Source organism: Solanum verrucosum, unplaced genomic scaffold (assembly GCF_900185275.1).
Source record: "Solanum verrucosum unplaced genomic scaffold, falcon-dt-bn FXZP01000253.1, whole genome shotgun sequence".
Taxonomy (NCBI): Eukaryota; Viridiplantae; Streptophyta; class Magnoliopsida; order Solanales; family Solanaceae; genus Solanum; species Solanum verrucosum.
In genome coordinates, this window is record NW_026019984.1 from 4,039,121 (window position 1) to 4,063,222 (window position 24,102).

The window sequence follows — 24,102 nt, forward strand, 5'->3', positions numbered from 1 at the left end:
AGTGCAAATACAATCTATCCTACATAGATTCACTCAAAAAGATTTTCTATAGTGACAGCAGATCTATGATGCTTACAAGAACTAAAAACTTTCGATTTAACATGGTTGCACAAACATTTGTATTTTTGTAACATAGGAAACAAACCTTGTGTATCGTACACCTTTGAATTCTATTAGAGCTTTGACTTCGATAGTGGACATGTGCATAACTCTAAACTCATTGAAAATGGAAAGAAGAAGTATACATGAATTGCTATAGAGATGAAGATCATGGTAAAAAGTTACTTGTTCATTAATATTATATTATGCTAGCAATTTTGTGGAGGAAATTATTTAATTCCTATCTATACTAGATTTTGTTTTACAGTGTTACCACGCGAATATAAAGATTTTATCACCTTTTTTTTTTTAATCTAAAATTAAATTCATCTCAAAGTGAAGATGATTTCTTGGCTTCATAATGGCAATAAACACTCCATGCTGCTCAACAAGATTTTTTTAAAAAGGAAAAGAATAAACAAAAAAGCCAAGGGAAGTAAACAAATATAGGAAGCTTCTGAGGAAAAAGAAAAACTTACATTTGTGAGAGCACCACTCGTTTTAATCATTAAAGGTATTCCTCATCGATCGCTATGATGGAGATATGAGCAATTTCTGGCCAGTATTCCCCCTTGTCAAATTCTAGGAGTGGTTTGAGGAATGGACAGTTGGAAATATCTAGTTTAGAGAGGGAAGAGAGCATTCCTTTTGCTGGAAGGGATTGGAGATTAGCGCAATGCGCGATGGTCAGCTCATAGAGGGAGGAAGGCAGTGCTGATTCGGAAAGTGATTGGAGATTAGGACAATCCTCGATGTTCAGCTCGGAGAGGGAGGAGGGAAGGGAAAGAGACTGGAGTTGATGGCAGGAGAAGATGCTGAGGCTTTGAAGTGAAGTGAGGTGAGAAAGAGAGGAGGGAAGCCCTTCTTCCAGCATTGACTGAATTTGAGGTAAATTACCAATACGTAGATCTTCAAGAGAGGTGAGGCTTTTGAGAAGTTGGGTGCTTAATGTTTTCAGATTGGATACCTCAAATCTTTGAATAGAGCAAGGCAACTCCCAATGTTCGATCTCTTCATCACTGCCATCATGTTCGATCACTAACTTTCTGAGACAGGGGAGTCTATGTAAACGCCACTCTTTTCTGCCATTCACCAGTTTCTTGCAATTCCCAATTCGAAGTTGTTGTAAATTGAATGGCATTCCTCCTTCAGGAAAGGACTCTATTTCTGGACAATCCAACAGTTCCAGTTCCTTAAGAGATGGAAGGAGTTCCTGCATACGTTCTGGCAGCCACTTCAGCTTGTCACAGTAGACGATACCCAAGTACGTCATCTGGCTGCCCCCACATGCAACCGAAAGGTTGTGACATCCAAAAATGAAGAGTCTCTCAGTCACAGTAGGAATCGAAAAGCTAGTTATGTTATGGCAACTAGATATATTCAATTTGCATGCTTTTGGGACCAACTCAGATGATATATCATCTATAGAAACACATTCATGCAGTTTCAATCTCTCGAGAAACATGTGACAATAACTCATCTCACCGACTGGTGGATCCAATTTCAATTTCTGGCAACGAGATATGGTTATTGTCTTCAAGGTACTCGGCAGTATGCTAAAAGGTAAGGAGGTAAGAGAGTTACAACCAACAATATATAAATCAACAATGTGCTTCATTCCCTTAAGTTGGGATGTAAACAGTTCAGCCTCATTAAAAAGAGGTGTCTCCAAATTGAGTTCAGGACATCTTGAAATGCTCAATTCTGTCAGAGAACAAAGATTTTCAGGCAACTTCCCTATCAACTTCGGACAATTTTCAATTGAAAGATTCTCAAGTATAGGGAACTCGCCACTTCCTAGTACGTGCCATTGCTTCCACTCTGGCATATCTTCAAATTCAAGCTTCTCAAGAGAGTTAAAATGTTTTCCAGATGACGAACTTCCATAGAATTCTTCTGTAACCTCTGTTATTCGATGCATCCTTCTAATGAAAAGGAATTTCAAAGAAGGGAGTTGTCCTAGTGCTGGCAAGGAATCAATAGACAATTTAACCAGCTCAAGAAACGAAAGACTAGCTGGCCAATTTGGAAATTTTGTCCCTCTATATCCGGTGATTTGGAGTTCTTTTATGTTTGTGTGTGGACATAGCTCATCAAGTATGTCTCTTTCAGTTTGTGAATTGTCGGCAGTACTTTCACTCCACTCCAATGATAACTTGTCAACATGATTCTTCTCCCAAAAGTTTGCCTTTAGAGCTTCCCTTCTATCAACCACATTTTGCAACTCTAGAATTGATAGAGATCCATACAAGTTATGCAGTTCACCCAAATCTTCCATTCTCAATCCACCATGACCACCTACAAGAAGCTTAGCTCCCACTAGCACTTGGAGGCTTTTCAACTTGCTTAGATGTAGCAGCATCTTCAAGCTAAAAGTGTTGCTTACATCAAGATGGCGTAAGTTGATTAGCTTTTCCATCTGCAGTGGTAACTCCTTAAGATTACTACAATGTGACAGGAGAAGTGTCTCCAAGTTATACAATACACAAATGGAATCTGGCAACTTTTCAATCAGCACCCTAGAAAGGTCCAAGAATCTGAGAAGCTTTAATTTGATAAACAACACATCTGGCAACTCCACAATCCAACTATTTGACAACGATAATGACCTTAAGGATGTTAGTCTTGGCAATATGTTATGCAACACCCTCTTGGTTAGCGGAGGTGAGTAATCAGTATCGATTAGAAGCAATGTCCTCAACTGCTGCAATTTGTAGAGGGGTTTCAACTGTTCAAAGTCATCACCTTCTCCCATGGAATAGGACATGTGCCGACTCTGTTCCAACATATGAGATCCTTTGTTCTCTTCCAACCTAATACAAAGTTTTGAAGATGCAATTCGGGCCAAATCATTGACTAGGTCATGCATTAAGAATCCCTCCGGTTTCCATTCAGACTCTGGGACCCTTTCGAACAATGATCTTGATCTCAACTCAAGAAAGTATTGGCTACCTGAATGAAACTGCTGTACAAGACCATTAGCAATCCACAAGTATATAACTTGGTCTTTGCAAAATAGATAATCTTTTGGATATATTGCACAATAAGCAAAACATTGCTTCAAATCTGGAGGAAGATCATTGTAGCTCAGCATCAACGCTGGTAATATACCATTCAAACAACTTGGCTGGTCCCATATTTTCCTACTTAAAATGTCTCTCCACTCTTCCACCTCTGATTTGCAGCGCAAAATACCAGCAAGTGTCTTTAGAGCTAAAGGCAACCCTTTGCACTTGTCTGCAATTTTTCTTCCAACCTCTTCAAATTTTGGGTGTTCCTCGGGATCCCTATTTTCTAGTGAATGTCGTTTGAATAAATCCCAAGAGACTTCACTAGACAGAGTTCCCACATTGATTGCTCTGCTACCCATCATCGAGGCAACATTCTCCTTACGTGTAGTTACAATGATCTTACTTCCCATATCTCCTTGTACAAAAAGATTTCTCAGGTCATCCCACTCATTATAGTTATCATTCCACACATCATCAAGAACAACGAGAAACTTCTTTCCCTTCAGGCTTTCCTTCAATTTGACCTGTAGCTGATTAAGATTGTCACCAACCTTTAAGTCAAATGAGCCAATTTCTTGAAGTAACCCTTTCGTTATTCTGAAAGCATCATATGCCTCAGAAACACAAAACCAAGCTTTCAAACCAAAATGGTTTTTCACCTTCTCATCATTGTAAACCGCTTTAGCAAGTGTTGTCTTACCCACACCCCCCATTCCAACAATAGGAACTACAGTCAAATTTTTTCCATTTGCATCTTCAGACAATAAATGGTCAATCAAATTCTCTATATCATTCTGCCTTCCAAAGATATCAGAATCGTCAACCAAAGAAGTTGAAGGTGTTCTAGTTTCTCGTTTAGTCGAACCAAAATGTTCCTTTAAGCCAAGTAGACCAATTTGCTCTTGCAAATCCTTCAATGTTTCAATAGTGTCTTCCAACTTCTCCTTTATGTTAAGAAAGAAATCATCACTCAAGCACAGGTTGAGGTCACTTACTTGCTGATTTTGATGCTGACCTTCCACCTTAAGTCTTAAAACCTCATAATTGACTTGTTCCATCAAATTTTCAGCAGAGTCCACAGCATCTTGAAGCTCATTAAGCCACTGGCTCACAAATTGATTTGATGCTTGCTTATTCTCTGCATCACTTAACACAGTTTGAAGACCAAGCAAAGTCATTCTCAGCTTCTTTAAGAGCCGAACATCATTCGTATGCTTCTGAAACATGTTGAGCAGATCATCCTGAGGAGTAAGCCTATCAAAGAGAACATTCAAAGCTGAAGAGAGAAATGCACCACCAACTGCTAAGCCAATATCCATTTCTGAAATCTGCAAAGCAAAACAAGAAAACACAAAATGATTTTTGATAAATGTTTCTATCTTTAATTACTAACAACTTTACTTTACCTGTTGAATATGCTAAGAGTAATTTGCAAACAAGAATGATCAGTGATTTCTTTCTTCCTTTTGCTAGTGATATTACTTGTAATTGGTACAACTATGTGCCTATTCATTACTTACACAAGTGAATAATAAAGGGTAGTTGGGGGTTGTAGAAAGTGGGGACACATCAAAGACAACTAAAGTACTTGGCAACATCTTTAGTTTAAATACCACTGCAAAGTCTTGTACCATTTAAACACTATAGAAGGTCTGGCTGTGCCATTTTGATATTTTTTCGCTAACTCAACCAACTATGTAGAGAGTGTGTAAACACACTCGCCGATGACATGTCAAAGTGTGAATTGTGAAAAAGTGTCAAAATGGTAAAGTTAGTCCCTACATCAGTTGTTTGAATAATACAAGCCTTAGTTTAGGTGTCTAAGTGAAAAATTATGTCAACTTTAAATGTATGTCGATGGATTCATCAAAAATTAAACGATAAGCTCATTTTTTTTCACATACCATAATAGTGCTACTTGGGCCTACAACAACCATGTACTCATTATTTAAATCGAAACGAAGTGAATATATCAATTATGAAACCATATGCTCTTTTCTCTTGAAAAAAGGACTACAGCATGGGGACCAAGTACAGCACTTGTGAGCAAAAGTAATTAAACCAATTCAATTGTCACCAACCAACAACCAATACCTCTCAACTACACATCCAAACCTAATAAACATTAATGGAAATGGATGGTGATAGTGGAGAGATCATAATGGTTAGGAAGGAAGGAAAGTTTCTAGAGATAGTTACTTACAAGGTATTAGAGAAAATAATATTTTCTCGGTCCCTAATTACTTGTCCACTTTTTTTTTACTTGTCTCTAATTACTTATTGGTTCATTTTGACAAATCAATAAAGGACAAAAAAGTTTAATCTATTATACCCTCACAATTAATTATTTTGAAAAATGTCGAACTTTTTGAAAATCTTAAGTTTTTAATTTATTCACTTTATAATTAACAGAGATAAAATGGTAAACTCATTCTGTAAATAATTGTTTTTATATATATTAAATAGTAATAATATGGGATATTAAAGCAACCTGTAATAAAAAGATAAAAGTACCAAAGATATAAAAAATTTAAAAAAATGAGCTGACCAAAAAGAACTCCGGCATATATAGAATATTAAATAAAAGGTAAATTATCGAAATTCTGCTAGTTTAGAAGCTAATTATTTAGATGTATGTTAGTTTGAAATTTATGAATTTATCAGAATTTGGTGTGTCCTGATACGTCTAGATATCTGAGGTCAAACTTAGGTGTAATTTATTCTAGATATATTGTATCAAAGTGGATTGGCATGTATCTGGCATACACAAATATCGTTCGCTTCCCTCCCATCTCGCTCGCCACTCTCATTTTTCACTCGCATATCTGGTATTCCAAATACATGTGAATCACACTGAATACATGCATATAGTGCGTATCAAGTGTGATTCACATGTATCTGCCTTGAAATTTGGTATGAAATTATTAAATAGTGAGATAAAATGTACTCTAATTTTTTCAAACTATAGAGAGAATTAATAAATATGATAGAAATATTTGTGTAATTAGGCAGATTCTCCTTAAATAAATAATGAATTTGAATTAAATAACTATAATTAAACAAATAATTCAAAATTTTCATTTAAAATTTACTAAAACAGTTTTTTATCAAAAAAGAAATTTTAATACTCCAAACCACCTAACTAGTCTTTGGCAAAAATCTCATGAAAACAATGTATATTTCATGTAGCAAAAAGATTAATTGATGATAATTCCAAATGGGACAAACAAAGCAACTTTTACTATTCCAAAGTTATGAAATTTTACATAGGATTTGAATCTCCTATCGAAAAAAACACTAGTGATATAAACAACTTTATTAAAACATTTTATTTATTTATTATTTTACGATCACAATAAACATTGATAAGATGGTACAATTAAGAAAACGACTAGACAACTGAAAAAGGAAAACACCTTCCTCACACACATATAGATCATTTTTAGCAAAACCCCTTCTACAACATTTATTGCACACTGATTACTCTAATTGGACGTAGACCAACACATCTTGTTCCTTCTCTTTTCTTTTCTCTTATACATACATGTGCATGTGCATACGCGCGTATGCACATGCACATGTATCTTTTTTTTCTTACCTTAGGACGATTTTAATTTGTCCTTTCCTCAATCCTCACCATGAGACCCCCTTTCACCTTAATAGTAAGGTAAGCTATCAACACCGGCTCCTCACCTTTATCCACCACCGGAACAAACCTAAATCTTGGTAAAACTCCGGCCACCACCTTCTTCATTTGCAAGAACGCCATGTCCTTCCCTAAACAAACCCTAGGTCCAGCTTGAAACACTGGATACACAAATGGATCCTTAGGAACAAACTTCCAATTCCCTGTCTTGACATCCCTTTTCAACCATCTTTCTGGCCTAAAAGCCTGCCAGTCCTTCCCCCATATCTCCTCCACCCTCCCCATTGCATATGGATGATAGCTTATTCGCGTTCCTTTCTTTGCAAATGTCCCATCAGGCAATATATCATCTTGCATGGCCTCTTTAGTATCAACAGGGACGGGAGGGTAAAGTCTCATGCTTTCACATAACGATGCATGAGTGTATGGCATGTCCTTCACTTCATCATACGTTAAGGAAGACGTCGTCGTGTTAGCTATTTCCTTCAGGATTTCTTTTTCCACTTCTGGATTCTTTGAAATCAACCAAATGAACCATGTTAGTGCAGCAGAAGCTGTGTCTCTTCCGGCCAAGATAAAACTAATGACAATATCTATAATGAACTCTTCATCATGCATGTTTTGTTGTTCGTCTGATGAGCTTATTAAGAATCTTGAAAGAAGATCGTCACTAGACCTCTTATTATAACTTGATCTTTCCTTCTTTTGCTTAATCATTTCCTTAGCCATATCGCGAATTTGTGTTGCACAAACTCTCAATTTCTTCTCAGATCCAACGTTGAGAATTCGTTTGAGCTTCCATATAAACGGGGCAAGGGAATTGAATCTATCACTACTAATACGAACAACTTCTTCAAAAGCATTTGCAAATTTTGCCTCCGGAAAGGATGGTAACAAATATGCTGGATCGTACCCATAAGCAACCATGCAAATGTTGTCAAAAGTGAACCTTTGAAGCAAATCTTGAAAGTCAACAACACTTTTTTGAGATGCGGACATAGCCAGAATAGGAATGAGACGATCAGACAGTTCAACATCTACAACATTCTCAATGAATTTACGTAAAGATTTGGAGTTGAATTCATGACTAGCAAGTTTTCTTTGGTACTTCCAAATCTCACCATCAGCATTAAAGATGCCATTGCCTAGAAGATCCTTTAAAGTTTCTTTACCAAGATACCCTTTTTGATAATTATGAAAGCATGTTTTGAGAATGTGTTCAACATTAGAGGGGTTGGCTGTGAATATATGACGATGGCCTAGTGGTCGATAAAGTGTAAAAGTAAGAGATGGTAGTGTACTTAAAACAATTTCAGATGTCCATTGAATTCGACGATTTATATTGGATTTGATTGAGAAATAAGAGCCAATAATTGGATAGGATCTTGGGATTTTGGTAGACTTGGGATATATGAAAACATTGGTTAAAATGGTTTTTGAAATATTCATGATGAAAAATAACAAGACTATTACTAAGGGAAGGAAGAAAAAATAAAGATGTGAGAATATATTAATTGAAAGATCAAAGTTGAACAACATTTTTTCCTCTTTTTCTTCTTTTTTTGGTTGATGAAAACAAGCTTGAGAAGTGTCTATGTTATATAATGTGTTGTGTATGTACGACGATTGTAGAGTTTTTATTCATTACGTATGTTAGTATTCATACCTTTTCATATGAGTATGTCTTAAAAAAATATAAAAAAATAAAAATATGAGTATGTCGGCAGTCTTTTTTATTCTCTTAAACTTTGTATTGAGTCAAATCAGAAAAACAAATTAAAATTGAAGGAGTATTGATAAATAATGTGAAAAGTTTCATCACTAAATTTTATTTTATTTTTTGAGAGTCAAACAATTTAAGTTTGATCGAGAATTTGCTCATGTAATCTTCAATTTTTTTTTAAATGATATTTATATATTTGTAAACTATGTAAAAAGTACAATAAGTCACAATAACTAACAATTCAAAATATTTAAAAGATGTATGAAAAATGTATGGTCAAAGATAGATTTGTTTAAATCTTAAAATCTCAAATGTGTCATATAAATTGAGACAAAGAAAGTATTATTTATTCCGTTGCAATTTAAGCAGTACCATTCAAGTTTTAAAAGCCAAATGAATTTTACTTTAATCATGACTTTTTTATATAAATATTTTAAAGCCATTTTTTTGTATAGTTTATAAATATATAATTTTATTTTTAAAAACGAATTAAAGATCCTATACATATGACTACTTTAGGATAAGAATAGCAGTTTGCACTAACGGATATGCATTCTTGATTCTCCGCTCACTTTTGTTTTTGTGATGACCAGATATTGAAGTCGAAATTTTAATTTTATAAATTTTGAATTTTAAAATTTTAAAATAATTATTTTAAATATTAATAATTAAATTTTAAATTCAATAATTATATATTATTTTATTAAAAATAATAAATTTGCACCGAGACTTTTAGTTAAGAGAATGTCGACAACACTTGTCGACAACACTTACTTAGATCACGTTTTCCATAGTGTGTAATGTTTTTGAGACCACAAGTTAGCAAGTCGTCAATATCAATATGTTGCCGTATTTTGACAATAATATTATTTATCACGTGTTTGTAAATAATATGTTTGTCTCATATTAGTTTTTACACGTTTTTAAAAGATTTTGTATAAAAACAAGATATTTTTATCAATTTATTGTCAACTCTTTCAGTGTAATTAATATAGTTTATTTTAAAAAGTTATTAATTTTTTAAGAATTAAATTTAAAAAATTAATTAATTCAAGGTTACTATTGTAAATTGACAAGTATTTTGAGATGAACATTTTTTTAGTAATGTTAACAATTAATATAATTTACCACTTAATTCATGTGTTCCTCTTGTTTATAGTCATTTTTCATTACATTAAATTTACGAAAAAGGGTTAAAATGTTTTTAAATTGTGTCAAAATGAATAAAAATGTCCTTTATTAATAGTTTGGTCCAGAAATATTCTTGCCGGCAATATTTTGATGCAAAAATACTCCTATTACTCCATACTTTTGGGTCAAAAATACGATAGGGCATTTTTGGATCATAATATTAACAATAAAGATATTTTTGGATCAAAATATTAGCAATATGGACATTTTTATATCAAACTATTAATTGACAAACATAATTCGTTCACAACTTAGTTTGTTTGATGATTTTATATGATGAGATATTTAAATTTGATGTGAAGTTCAACACGTTATTTGATTTAATTTAATAATAACGAATAATAATTGGAATGTATATTTGATATAAAGTCAGAATTTTAAAAGTTAAATGAATTAATTTTTTTTGAAAGTTCTACAATTTACAAATCATTAATCAAATGAATGTATATCTGGTATTTAGAGGTGATTTTGTCATGATTTCGATCCGTCGTGAGTGACACCCACACTAATCTTCGGTGGGAAAATCAACTAACTACTAACACATAATCTACCATGCTGGATATTAATTGCCCTGAGTTTCTTACCATGAATAGGTTTTTCTTTTAGGAAAAGGTTTAGGATTGGCTAGTCTTTTTCTGTTAAGAAAAGGTTTAGGACTCTATAAATAGAGGTATGTTCCCTCTAACTTAATCAGCATTCACAATGTAGTCTTAAGGGCTTTGAGAGTTTTGGTTAGGGGGAGAATTTGTGGGACACAAGCTTGATACGTTATCACTTGTGTGAACCTCTCATGTATTCCAAGTGAATTGGTTGAAATTATTTCTCTCTATATTTTGTAATCTCATATTTATATAGTCGATTGCTCATCTCCTTTGTGGATGTAGGTCGATTGACCGATCGACCACGCTAAATCTTTGTGTCTTTTGGTATATTTCTCGTTTGTCTTCTTACTCATGGTCTTTTGAGGTTTGCTTTGCTAGCTTCCTGTCACGGACTTAGAGTCTCACTAATGCTCTGTGCGGCACTTGACAACTTACTCACGAATCTTTCACGATCTTGTAAGCTCAAGTAAGCCCTTTGAAACTAAGATCGCTAAGAGAACGAAAAGAAGACTTAGAGAATTTTGGAAGAAGATTTTTGTATTTCTTGGAGAATGCTTACAACTTGCTTGCTTGCTTGGATGGTTGGATGCCTTGCAAATGAATGACACCACCTATTTATACTAACTCCTAGGGACTAAAGTACAATTTTAAATTACTTTCTAAGTCCCTAAACCTATTTACACAAAAACCCCTCTCTAGAATTCTCTACACACTCTAGAGAATTCTAAGGCTTTCTTGGAAACTATCTAAATTATTCTTAGAGAATTCTAAGGAATTCTCTAGCCTTCTTGAATAATCTAAAGGGTTCTAGAGTCTTTCGGAAACCTCTCCACAACTCTAGACCCTTCCGCCCCTACTCGTACACAAAATTTCACTGTGATGTGGCGGGACGTGACATTCCGCATCATACCTAATTATTTCGGTCCTAACATACCAAACAATTCGAAATAACCAATTTCAACAATTTAGAAACTTTCAGAAAGAAAAACCAAGTTATAAACAATTACGGTAATATCTCTCCTAGAACCTGAAAGTCGAGTACCAAAACTTTTACTAGTCTAGAGTATGGTGATGCAATCCAAAAAAAAAAAACTAAAGAACGTCTAAGTTCAGAAAAGGAACTAGAAAAACAAGACTAATCCATGGCAGACCGGAGGAATAACTCATCCTTGTATTCAGATAGCACTAGGATCACAGTTGAGATCACAGGAACGAAAATTAATTTCTATCGTGGATTTGAACATTGAGAGAAGGATAGAAAGAACCATAGTCTTAAAAGAGAAAGAGATTTTAAAGTTTGCAATGTGGTTGATTATGTGAGTTGTTTATATATTAATGTTTGGGGATACTATTGACTCACTGTTGTTCGTAAATCAGTGTGGTTGGTTTGTTTGCTTCGAAATATTGATAAGAGTTGAGATTCCCGTCTCTTTTATCTACCGTTTCATTTTTTTTAGTTCCTGGGGAGTTTCTCTTCTTTTCCAGCATGTAATGAAGTCATTTCGCTCTTTTAGCCGAATTTGGACCTCCCAGAAGGGTTCAAGGTGCCAAAATTCGACATCTTCAGAGAAACGGAGAACCCTTTAGCACACCTGAGGTCCTACTGTGACCAACTCGTGGGAGTTGGGAGAGACGAAGCTTTGTTAATGCGGTTTTTTAGCCAAAGTCTGAGCAGAGAGGCTCTAGAATGGTTTACGTCTCATGAAATGAGACAGTGGTCTAGCTGGAACGCTCTGACTAAGGACTTCATCGAACGATTCGCCTACAATGTGGAGATCGTTCCTGATCGTTACTCCTTGGAGAAGATGAAGCAGAAGCCGACCGAAAGTTACAGAGAATTCGCATATCGATGGTGAAAGAAGGCAGCTAAGAGTTAGACCTCCTATGTTAGAAAAGAAAATTGTTGAAGTGTTTATGCGGGTGCAAGAGCTTGAATATTATGACAGAATCATGTTGCTCGTTGGAGCAAAATTTGCTGAGATAGTCAAGGTAGGTGAGACTATCAACGATGGATTAAGAACCGGGAAGATTGCCCGTGTTGCTGCTTCGCCCGGATCTTCGGGCTTGTTGAAGAAGAAAAAAGAGGATGTGTCCTCTATCTCTTATGAGGGGAAGAAGACCCAAAGGAAATCCTCATCATACCAAGGTTGTTCTCGACCTTCACAGAGTTCGTACCCGGCTTGTTATGCACAGGTTGATTACCAAAATACCCCTCCCCCCAGTTATCAAAATACTCCCCCTCCTATCTACCAAACTCCCCTTCCCGTTTGCCAAACTCCATCTCATCACTATCGGAACGTCGCCCCCAATTGTGCTAACGTTCAGGCAAAATCCCAACTTTGAAGGTAGGATGCACAACAAAGTTTTGCACGTCACCACTATGTGTCGAGACAAGATAATAAATTGCGTCCTACTCGATGATGGATCCGATCTTAATATTTGCCCACTTTCGACTCTGAGGTAGCTAAAATTTGATTTGGAAAAGTTTCACCAAAACCAAGTCAATGTGAGGGCTTTTGGTGGAGTGCAAAGAGACACATTGGGTGTGGTGAACTTGGATATTCAGATGGGGCTTGCAGAATTCAATGTGGAGTTTCAGGTGTTGGACATCAATACCAGCTACAATTTGCTTCTTAGAAAATCGTTTATCCACATGGCTGGGGCTGTGTCTTCTACCTTTCACCAACTGATGAAATTTATTTGGAAAGACCAGGAATTGGTCATTCATGGTGAGGGGACTCATGCCGATGGGTATGCGTCGATCATTCACGAGGTTTCTCGATGTTGTGATTTCTACACGGTGGAGTTGGTACATGCCACCGGTGATGATTTGGCTCCGCAACCTCATATGCCTGTCGTATACAAGATGATTGCTACTATCATGCTCCAGAATGGTTTTGAACTAGGTTTCTGATTGGGGAAGCACTTTCAAGGAATTGTCGAGCCTATTCAAATCCTCGCCAAAGGAGCAAAGTTTGGTTTGGGTATGACCCCACAGACGCTGATGAAGCAGAAGCGAAGAGCAAAAGCGTTGACCAAGCATTGGCCAGGCCAATTTCTCATGTGTACCTGTCATTCCCTGTGCGGGAGCATGCTATCGACAACGGTCTGGGGGAAGGAATCTGGACCATGTTCGAAAAGGTTGACGCAGTCATGGAGGATGAAGTTGAGACCTCAGGAATCCGCGATGCCGAGTCAGAGGAGCAGTTGCAGAATTGGACCTCCACACCGCTCCTGATTTCCCGCGCAGCTTGGTAGAAAAGACATGTGTCTTTGTTTGTTTGTTTCTAAAATTGGTGGTAGTCCGGAAGAGGCCCGAGACCCACCTTTTGTGCAGTTTTTATTTGTTTAAAGTTTTTTAAATTCCTGTGTGATGTTTAAAAAGACAAAATGGTCCTTAGCCATGGCCAAAGTTTTTTCTGGTTTTTCAATTTAAATGAAAGCCTCTTTTTATCAAACATTTGTTTACTTATCTACTCATATTTTACTTTTCTAACTTTGTATGTTTATGATTTCAAAAATAATAATTTAAAACTTGCTAATGTCATATCATGTCATGAACTGAGTGAACAAAATGAGGCGGGTGATGATGAGTACGAGGTGCATGAAGATGAAAATGAGGTACCCGAACACGTTACTGAAGAGTTTCAACAATTTGAGAATCAACACAAGCTGAATTTAGAAGAAACTGAAACTGTGAATCTCGGAGATAAGGAATGTGTTAAAGAAGTAAGAATTAGTGTCCATCTGACTGAAACTCAAAGAAGAGACCTGGTTTGCTTGCTCAGAGAATACATCGACGTATTTTCCTGGTCTTACAGGGATATGCCAGGGCTAAGTACGAATATGGTGTCCCTTCCGATTAACCCAGATTTCAGTCCAGTAAAACAAAAGACTTGGAAGTTCCAGCCTGAGTTGAGTTTAAAGATCAAAGAGGAGATTACAAAGCAAATCGAGTCCTAAGTAATGGAAGTGACGTAGTATCCGACTTAATTAGCTAATGTTGTTCCGGTTGCCAAGAAAGACGGAAAAATCAGAATTTGTGTTGACTACAGAGATCTCAACAAAGCAAGCCTAAAAGATAATTTTCCATTGCCAAACATTCACATCCTCATTGATAATTGTGCTAAGCATGAGATGCAGTCATTTGCGGATTGTTATGAGGGTTATCACCAGATCCTGATGGATGAAAAAAATGCGGAAAAGAAAGTTTTCATCACGCCCTTGGGTGTTTATCATTATCGAGTGATGCCCTTTGGTCTCAAAAATACAGGTGCTACTTATATGAGGGCTATGACAACCATCTTTCATTATATGATTCACAAAAAGATCGAAGTGTATGTAGATGATGTCATAATCAAGTCCCGCGAGAGTTTGGAGCACTTGACTCACTTGAGGAAATTTTTTGATCGCTTACGTTGATACAATTTGAAGTTAAATCCTGCCAAATGTGCTTTTGGAGTGCCAGCTGGCAGGTTGTTGGGATTTATAGTCAGCAGGTGGGGCATTGAGCTTGACCCTTCAAAGATCAAGGCGATTCAAGAATTACCTCATCCGAAGACCAAGAAAGAGGTGATGAGTTTTTTGGGAAGGTTGAACTACATCAGTCGGTTCATAGCTCAATCCACCGTGGTGTGTGAACCCATTTTTAAGTTATTGAAAAAAGATGCCTCGACCAAGTGGACCGGAGAATGTCAAACTACTTTTGATGCCATCAAGAACTATTTGTCCAATCCATCGGTGTTGGTCCCTCCACAAGAAGGGAGTCCGTTATTGCTATATTTGTTAGTCTCGGATAACGCATTGGGATACGTGCTTGGTCAACATGACGAAACCGGGAAGAAGGAGCGAGCCATTTATTACTTGAGCAAAAAGTTCACTCTAATGAGGCTCGTTACACTCTTTTGGAGAGAAGATGTTGTGCTTTGACTTGGATCGCTCAAAAGTTGAGACATTATTTGTCTTCTTATACCACATACCTTATTTTCAAGATGGACCCATTAAAGTATATTTTTCAGAAGGCGATGCCAACTGGGAAGTTGGCAAAAATGGCTAAGTTTGACATTGTGTATGTGACCTAGAAGGCGATAAAGGCACAAGCCTTGGCTGATGATCTTGCAGAGAATCCAGTTGATGAAGAGTATGAACCGCTTAATACTTATTTTCCTGATGAAGAAATAACATCTGTGAGTGAGGATATTTCTAAAGCGTACCCTGGTTGGAGACTGTTCTTAGATGGAGCGGCGAATCATCAAGGGAAAGGAATCGAAACGGTCTTAGTGTCAAAAACCGGTCAGCACTATCCAATGGTAGCTAAACTCTAATTTGATTGCACGAACAACACGACTGAGTATGAAGCTTGCATCCTCGGTCTGAAGATGGCAATTGATATGAATGTTCACAAGTTGCTGGTTATTGGAGATTTAGATTTGCTGATTTATCAGGTTCAAGGAGAATGGGCCGTAAAGAACCCAAAGATCACATCGTACGTGCAGTATATACAGAAGTTGTGCAAAAGATTTCACAATGTTGAGTTCAGACACATTTCCAGGACGCAAAATGAGTTGGCTGATGCTCTTGCCACCATTGTCTCAATGATTAAACATCCAGATACAAGCTATATTGATCCAGTGGATATAGAGGTAAAAGAGCAGTCTGTCCATTGTTCACATGTTGAAGCGGAACCAGATGGTCTTCCTTGGTATTTTGACATCAAGAAGTATTTAGAGGACGAGACTTATCCTGAGAATGCAATGTTCAACCAAAAGAAGTCGATACGCCGCATGGCCCTCAATTTCTTTGCTAGTGGGGAAATCCGTTACAGGAGGACTCCAGATTTAGGTCTTCTCATATGCGTTGATCCTAATGAAGCTGCAAAGCTTCTGGACCAGATACATGCCGGAGTTTGTGGTACTCACATAAATGGACTCACTTTGGCAAGGAAGATCCTTCGGTCGGTTATTTTTGGATGACGATGGAATATGATTGTTGCAAGTTTGTGCAGAAGTGTCACAAGTGTTAGGTGCATGGTGATTTGATTCGAGTGTCGCCTCACAAACTCAATGCTATAAGTTCACCTTGGTCATTTGTAGCTTGGGGAATGGATGTCATTGGTCCAATAGAGTCAGCCGCCTCTTATGGACACAAATTCATTTTGGTTGTCATTGACTACTTTACCAAGTGGGTGGAAGCAGCTTCGTATAAGTCGGTGACCAAGAAGGTTGTAGCCGATTTTGTTCGCCACAATCTCATATGTAGGTTTGGAGTACCGAAATCCATCATTACTGATAATGGAGCGAATCTCAACAGCCACTTGATGAGAGAAATATATGAACAATTCCAGATTATTCACCGAAACTCAACCGCTTATCGTCCTCAAATGAATTGAGCAGTAGAACATAAAGAAGATTTTGAGGAAAATGATTAATAATTGGAGAGGTTGGCACGAGATGTTGCCATATGCTTTATTGGGTTACCAAACGACTGTTAGAACGTCGGTTGGAGCTACTCCATATTTGCTAGTATATGAAATAGAAGCAGTTATATCCGCAGAAGTTGAGATACTTTCACTGAGAATCATCCAAGAAGTTGAATTGAGTGATGCTGAATGGGTTCGCAAAAGAATTGACCAGCTAACAATGATTGATGAGAAGAGAATGATTGTTGTTTGTCATGGACAACTGCAGGGGCGAATGTACAGTGCTTCGAGAGGGGTCATCCGACCCCCCTCGGTAAAAAAATTACACTATATATATAAGATTGATTTTTTTATGTACATGTATATATTTAAAATTGAACCACCTGAATATATATCAAAGGAGTAGCCCAATGGTTGAGGGGGTTCAAGATTTCGCTCAAGTGAGCATTGGGTCGCGGGATCGAGTCCAAGCAACAACATTTTTTTTTGTTGTAATTTTTAGCGATTTTACAGGCTGTTTTTTTTTTTTTTTTAAAGTTAAAGATAGGCCAGCCCATTTTTATTGAACAAAAGGGGCAAAAAAAGGCCCAGATCAGCCCATGTCCACAAAGCCTAAATTAAAGCCCTAAATCATTCTTTCTAATTACAAAATAGGAAACTACCCTAGCAAAGAAAGTCAGCAAAACAGAGAAATTTTAAACCATTGAAAATTTAGAGACATTTAGAGACATTGAAAACCAAGCCTGTTGCTGCTGCTTGCTGCCCTGGTGGACGAGTGGTGGTCCTCTTAATCTCATTCTCAGATTCTCTCTTTCAAGCTCCATTTGTGATGGCAACTTCTGTAAGTTTTCTTTTTCGTTTTTTTTTTAATTGTTATTTTTCAGAATTCTATGCTTTGATTATGGTATTTATTGATGTGTTATTTTATTTAGCTAATTGAATTCAGATATTCACTTCTCCTAACAATTTTTTATTTTTCATATAAAAATTTCAATTCTATTAATTGATTATGAAAGTTATAATTTTATTTGTTTGGCCTTATTTGTTGATTTTATATGTTTATTATGGACATTCAACATTTCTTAAATGGATATTAACTTTTATTTATGAGATTCAAACTTTTGTTCATTGTTTATAATTTGTTTTGGTCCTTATTGCATATTTAATTTTTGTAAGTTCTCACTAAATTTTTATTACGATTCAGTCTCAATATTCAGTGAAGAAGTATTTTACACAAGTACCGAAATCAACTTTAGCCTCTCAAAGTCATAGTCAATCTAATTAAAAAGAAAATGCTAATCATTCAGAAGTGTCGTTAGATTCTTCTCAAGAATTTGATTTGAGTTCTTTAAAGTTTGATCCTGGTGAAAGAACATCAATATTGAACTATCATCCAAACCACCGTGATGTTATTAGAAGAGCATACCTTTTGAATGGTCCTTGTCAACCTCGTTTGGTGGTGCAAGAGTATCCTCAAACATATATTTTTGGATCAATGCGTCGTTTTAATCATGAGTGGTTTGATGATATATATCATGATTGGTTGGAGTATAGTGTTAGTAAAGATGCAGTCTATTGTTTGTATTGCTATCTTTTTAAAGATCATAACACTAATCAAGGAGGAGGGGAGACATTTTCAACTATAGGATTTAAGAGTTGGAACAAAAAGGGTGGTCTTGACAAACATATTGGTCTATCGAATAGCATACATAATCAATCAAAAAAGAAATGTCAAGATTTACTACAACAACGGCGGTCTATTCAATTTGCATTTGAGAGGCAATCTAATCAACTCAAGCATGGATATTATATGCGCTTAAGTGCGTCGGTTGATGTAGTAAGACTTCTCATAAGTCGGGATTTGCATTTCGAGGTCATGATGAATCTAAATCATCACTTAATAGGAGTAACTTTCTTGAAATTCTCTCATGGTATGCAAAAAAATGTGATAAAATTCATGATTATGTTTTGAAACATGCTTCTGTAAATGATCAAATGACTTCTCCAATGATTCAAAAAGATATTGTGAGTGCATGTAAGATAGAGACCGTTAAAGCTATTCTTGACGAATTAAATGGTGACTACTTTGCTTTACTAGTTGATGAATCCTTTGATGTGTCACGCAAGGAGCAAATGGCTATTGTATTTCGTTATATTGATAGAATGGGATTTGTAATGGAGCGACTTATTGACATTGTTCATGTTGAAGATACTAGTGCTTCATCTTTGAAGGAGGCAATTTTTAATTTACTTGCTCAACATTCTTTGAGTCCATCAAGTGTGCGTGGACAATGTTACGATAGGGCAAGTAATATGCAAGGTGAGATCAATGGCCTTAAAATGTTGATTAGACGAGAAAGTAAATCGGCTCATTCAATCCATTGCTTTGCTCATCAACTTCAACTAACTCTTGTTGGGGTCTCTAAAAAGTGTGTTGAAGTGGGAAAACTTGTAGTATTGATCTCAAATATTTTTAATGTATTGGGATCTTCTTTTAAGCGTATGAATAATTTACGAGATTCTCAAAAATCAACAATTCAAGTGGCATTAGATATGGGTGAACTTACAACCGGTAGGGGCTTGAATCAACAACTTGGTCTTTCAAGAGCTTGTGATACTCGTTGTAGATCTCATTATAAATCCTTTAACAATTTTATTATTATGTTTGGCTCTATTCTTGAGGTTCTTGAATCACTTGCTCTTGATGCAAGGAGTATGGATGAAAGAGCCAAGGCAACGGAACATCTTGAAGCTTGTCAAACATTTGAGATTGCGTTTATGTTGCATTTGATGAGAGATGTCTTAGCAATCACAAATGAGCTTAATAAATGTTTACAAAAAAAAGAGCAAGATATTGCAAATGCCATGCTACTTGTTGAAGTAGCAAAGAGAAGGTTGCAAGTCTTAAGAGATGATGAATGGGATTCTCTTATTGCCAAGGTATCTACATTTTGTATCAAACATGATATTTTGATACCTAACTTTGAGGAGCAATATGTTAGCTCTTTAAGATCACGGCGGAAACTTGCTAACTATACAATCTTACATCATTATCGTGTCGAAGTGTTTTGCAATATCATTGATTGGCAACTCTAAGAACTTAATGATCGTTTTGATGAGGTGACTACCGATTTGCTTCATGGAATTGCTTGCTTGAATCCAATTAACTCATTTTCAAGTTTTGACATAAGAAAAGTAATGAGAATGGCTGAATTATATCCAGATGACTTTGATGAATCCAATATGAGTATTCTTGAGAATCAACTTGCAAGTTACATTGTTGATGTTCGTGATGTTGATGAAAGGTTCTCCGATCTAAATGGGCTGTGTGATCTTTCCAAAAGATTAGTTCAGACAAAGAAACATTCAATTTATCCTCTTGTATTTCGCTTAGTGAAACTTGCTCTACTTTTACCAGTTGCCACTGCCTCCGTTGAAAGAGCTTTTTCGGCAATGAAGTTTATCAAAAATGACTTGCGGAGTCAAATGAGTGATGATTTTTTTAGTGGTTGTTTGGTGCCTTATTTAGAAAAAGATGTATTTGATAAGATTTCTAATGATATTATTATTAAGAGATTTCAAGATATGAAACCTCGTAGAATACAATTGTAAAAATGTATGTAGTTGTATTTTCAAATGTAAAACTATGTTTTGATAGGTTTATCCGCATGTTTGGTTTCTTAACCTCCCTTCAAGGTTGTGTAGTTTTGTAATGTAATGAAGTCATTTTATGCCAAAAAGAATTTTTGTGAAGAAATAGTATTTTTGCTTTGATTTGTGTTTTTTGTTAGTCTTTCTAATGTTAAATTTGTGCTTGCTCTCCATTTGCACTTTCAGGAGCCGAAGAGAATTCTAAAGGAATTGAAGAACTTGTAGAACTTTTTGATTGAATTGTGCTACTTTATTATCATTTTATAGATATGTACTTTAAATTTGTTTCTTAAGATGAGTTGTAATTGTAAGAAATTATTTGAACTAATGATTTTTTTTGTTAACCCGTTTGTTAATCAATCCGTCCATATATGACCCGACCCGTTTATTTATGGATAATATTAGCGTATTTAATTTTTTTTTTTGAACCCCCTTGATAGAATTCCTGCCTCCGCCACTGGACAACTGTATCAACAGAGAATGATTCTTGCTTTCCACAAGAAAGTAAGAGCCAAGATATTTGAAATCAGCCAGTTGGTTCTCAAATGCATTTTTCCTTATCAGGATGAGTACAAAGGGAAATTTGCACCGAATTGGCAAGGACCCTACATGGTTCACAAAGTGTTATCTGGAGGTGCCTTAGTCCTGTCGGAGATGGATGGCACTGAATGACTGAAACCAATCAATTCAGATGTTGTCAAGAGATACTATGTGTGAAGCTTCACTTTGTGTTTCTATAATTTCCTTGTAATCGTTTTATTCGCTTGTAATCGCTTTGTTTGAAATTTTATCCCTTTTGTAATGAACTACCTAAATTCTCAAAAATGAGATACGTAGGCGATCAATGTCGGCCTCGGTCACCCCTTATCCCCTTTTAATATTTTTCCTTGTATTTAAACTACGTTCGACCTGAATTCTCAAGAATGAGATACGTAGGCGGCCTATGTCGGCCTCGGTCGGTTTCTTTGTAATTTTCTAATTTTTGATTAATCCTCGAGAGGGGAAACTACGTTTGACATGATTCCTGCCTCAACGGAATACGTAGGCACCACAAGGGTTCGGATATATCTCCCGTAAGATTTTTATTTTTTTCTTTACAATAGAAACTGAGACAAAAAATTTGAGAGAGACTCAAAAATTCTCAAAAAAAAAGAAAGAATGGATTTTCCCTAATAAACTAAGAGTGAAGTTACTTTGAAATTTGCAACTGGATTGAATTTTTGAGAAGATTTCAAAAATTCTGCGATTTGCTCACCAACGGTTAAAGATAAGCCAAGACAGTTAACTGAGACATAAATTTTGAGGATGGCCTCAAAATTTCAACAGGGTTTATTGGTCGTTTGGAGCAACTTTGAATACTTCCCAACAAATGATCAGATAGATCTCAAGACATCAATTCCCAAGGCATTCATTAAGTTTAACGTGACATGACACTTGACAGTGACCTTTTTCAAACATTATTTTTGAAAATCTATTTTCCTTAAAAACTTATCCTTCATGTTTCAATTATTTTTGCATAAAAATGTTTTGTCTTATCTATCAAGAAGCGGGAGGTCGGAGAAATCAACCGGAGATTGCTAGACAAGGAGTAGACAAACGAAGAGATCGACACAAATCAGTTCATTTTCAAACTAGATGTAGGTTTATAGGTTTACCTCAAAATCATCATATTCCCCTATTCAATGAATTTGAAGAAGTCAAAAAGGCGAAGAACTCCCCAAAATTGACAATTTTCTGTGGATGTAGGAAATATTCTATGCTTCTTATGACAAAGAGTTGAGAATATAAGTAACATTATTTCATTCATTTCTCAACAGGGCGAAGTCCATAATGAACATGCAACTATGTTCAGAAATGGAACAAATGAGAACCCCGAGGAAAAACACTTTACTGTTTTCCATCAACTAAAGATATCTGCAAGACGTTTATCTACATTATATTATCAGATATGATAATATTCTTTACCCTAAAGGTCATTTATATCGTATTGTCGAATGAGATGATACCACTACTCGGAGAGTCATTTTTATTTATATTGTCGATTGAGACGATACCGCCGTCCAAAAGATACCCAGAAGATCACATATGTTGCTCAGTGAAGCATTATCTTCGCTCAGTATCAGGGAGGCATCATCAAAAGATTCATGCATTGCGGAAAAAATATTATGCATTGAGAGAAAAGTCATGCATCGCGGGAAACAGATTTATGTGTTGCAAGAAGAAGAAATCATGCATAGCAAGAGAAAAATCATGCATCGCGGAAAGAAGAATTCATGCATTGTAAGAGAAGATTCATGTATAGCAAGAAAATGATTCATGCATCGCGGAAAAAAAGATTTATGCATATCAAGAAAAAGAAACCATGCATAGCAAGAGAAAAGTTATGCATCGCGAGAAGAAGAATTCATGCATTGCAAGAGAAGATTCATGCATCCCGGGAAAAATATTCATGCATCGCGAGAAAAGAGGTTCATGCATTGCAAGGGAAGATTCATGCATCGCGGAAAAAAGATTCATGCATCGCGGGAAAAGAATTCATACATCACAAGAGAAGGATTCATGCATAGCAAGAGAAGGAGTTATGCATCGCAAGAAAAAGATTTACCCATCAAAGGAGAATCAACATCAACTGCATCATTTTCCTTTGCAAAGACGACATCAAGAAAACTATCAACATATTACATCAGCCTATTTTATTACTTTGACATCAAAAGAAGAGTACATTGAAGATTATATTGCAAATAGACACAAACTTTATTTGTTTTACGTCAAACCCGATGGAGTTGACGTCAGATATTCAAGGAGAGAGATTAAGTGTCAACACGGTAAAAGACACTATATCTCCGTTCGAATTGCATTTTCTATGCTAACGAGTTTTATCTCAGTCCTTGTCGAGAGCATCCGAAATGATGAATTCTCCAAAACAAATCACAGGTACGAACGACATAAAAAAAGATGCAGCACAACGTGAAACTTTTTCTTAGCAACAAACTGGGACATAGTCCAAAGAGGAGTGTCAAACTCTTAGGACGCCAGCAGAAAAGCAACTTCCACCACAATCAAACCACACCCCTATTAAAAGGCATGTGGGTTTTTCTTTGGGTTTATCGGTTTCGACTTCGCATTCGGAATTTTTTTGGTCTCTACCGGAAACAGCTTTCCAATCTGAGCGCGCCACATTCATGACTAAGAGGTTACAAGCCTCCTTTTCATACTCGGCTTACTTTGTCGCTATCCCAAAATGAAAGGTTATCGTGCATAATAGATTTCTTTTTCAACCAATTGAGTCGAACTACAAGCAGCTTGATGCCCTAAGTTAAGGGATATGTAGGCAGGATTAGTGTTGAAACTCGGTTGAATTCCATCATTCGCTCTTAAATCTTATTCTCGAGCGTTCTGGTCCCTCCATAATTCGGTATCAGGATGACTTTTGAATTCTTTCAAAATCGTGCGTAAAATCAAGCGCATCGAACTACAAGTGGCCTGAATTCTCATATCGCCTGAGATATGTATGAAACCCATTTTTGAGGTTCGGCCATAATTCCGAGAGTCCGTACCGAATCCCTTTTCCAAACGATGAAGATGTGGTCGATCAAAATTGAATTCGTCAATGTCATTTTTCTCGGATTTCTCGCATCAATCCAAGAAAAATGTGGGACAGTTGTTGACACCCAATTTTGACCCTCCACGATAGAAATTAATCTTTGAATTTCTTAATTTCAAACAATTTGAAATAATTAGTTTTATAAAAATTCGAAATG

General features: G+C 36.1%; 3 protein-coding genes across 3 annotated transcripts; 1 reads left to right on the forward strand and 2 right to left on the reverse strand.

Moving 5' to 3' along the window:
* Positions 1–546: 546 nt before the first annotated feature.
* LOC125817995 (putative disease resistance RPP13-like protein 1) lies at positions 547–4,468 on the reverse strand. Its single transcript, XM_049497496.1, has one exon. It carries the CDS (start codon positions 4,427–4,429, stop codon positions 608–610), a length of 3,822 nt encoding a protein of 1,273 aa, XP_049353453.1. The 5' UTR covers positions 4,430–4,468; the 3' UTR covers positions 547–607.
* Positions 4,469–6,644: 2,176 nt separating this feature from the next.
* Positions 6,645–8,306, reverse strand: LOC125818003 (cytochrome P450 94A2-like). Its single transcript, XM_049497503.1, has one exon. The coding sequence runs from the start codon at positions 8,293–8,295 to the stop codon at positions 6,721–6,723; it is 1,575 nt and encodes a 524-aa protein (XP_049353460.1). The 5' UTR covers positions 8,296–8,306; the 3' UTR covers positions 6,645–6,720.
* A 10,379-nt stretch (positions 8,307–18,685) lies between these two features.
* On the forward strand, positions 18,686–19,786 carry LOC125818381 (uncharacterized). Its single transcript, XM_049497907.1, has one exon. It carries the CDS (start codon positions 18,686–18,688, stop codon positions 19,784–19,786), a length of 1,101 nt encoding a protein of 366 aa, XP_049353864.1.
* The last annotated feature ends 4,316 nt before the right edge of the window (positions 19,787–24,102 follow it).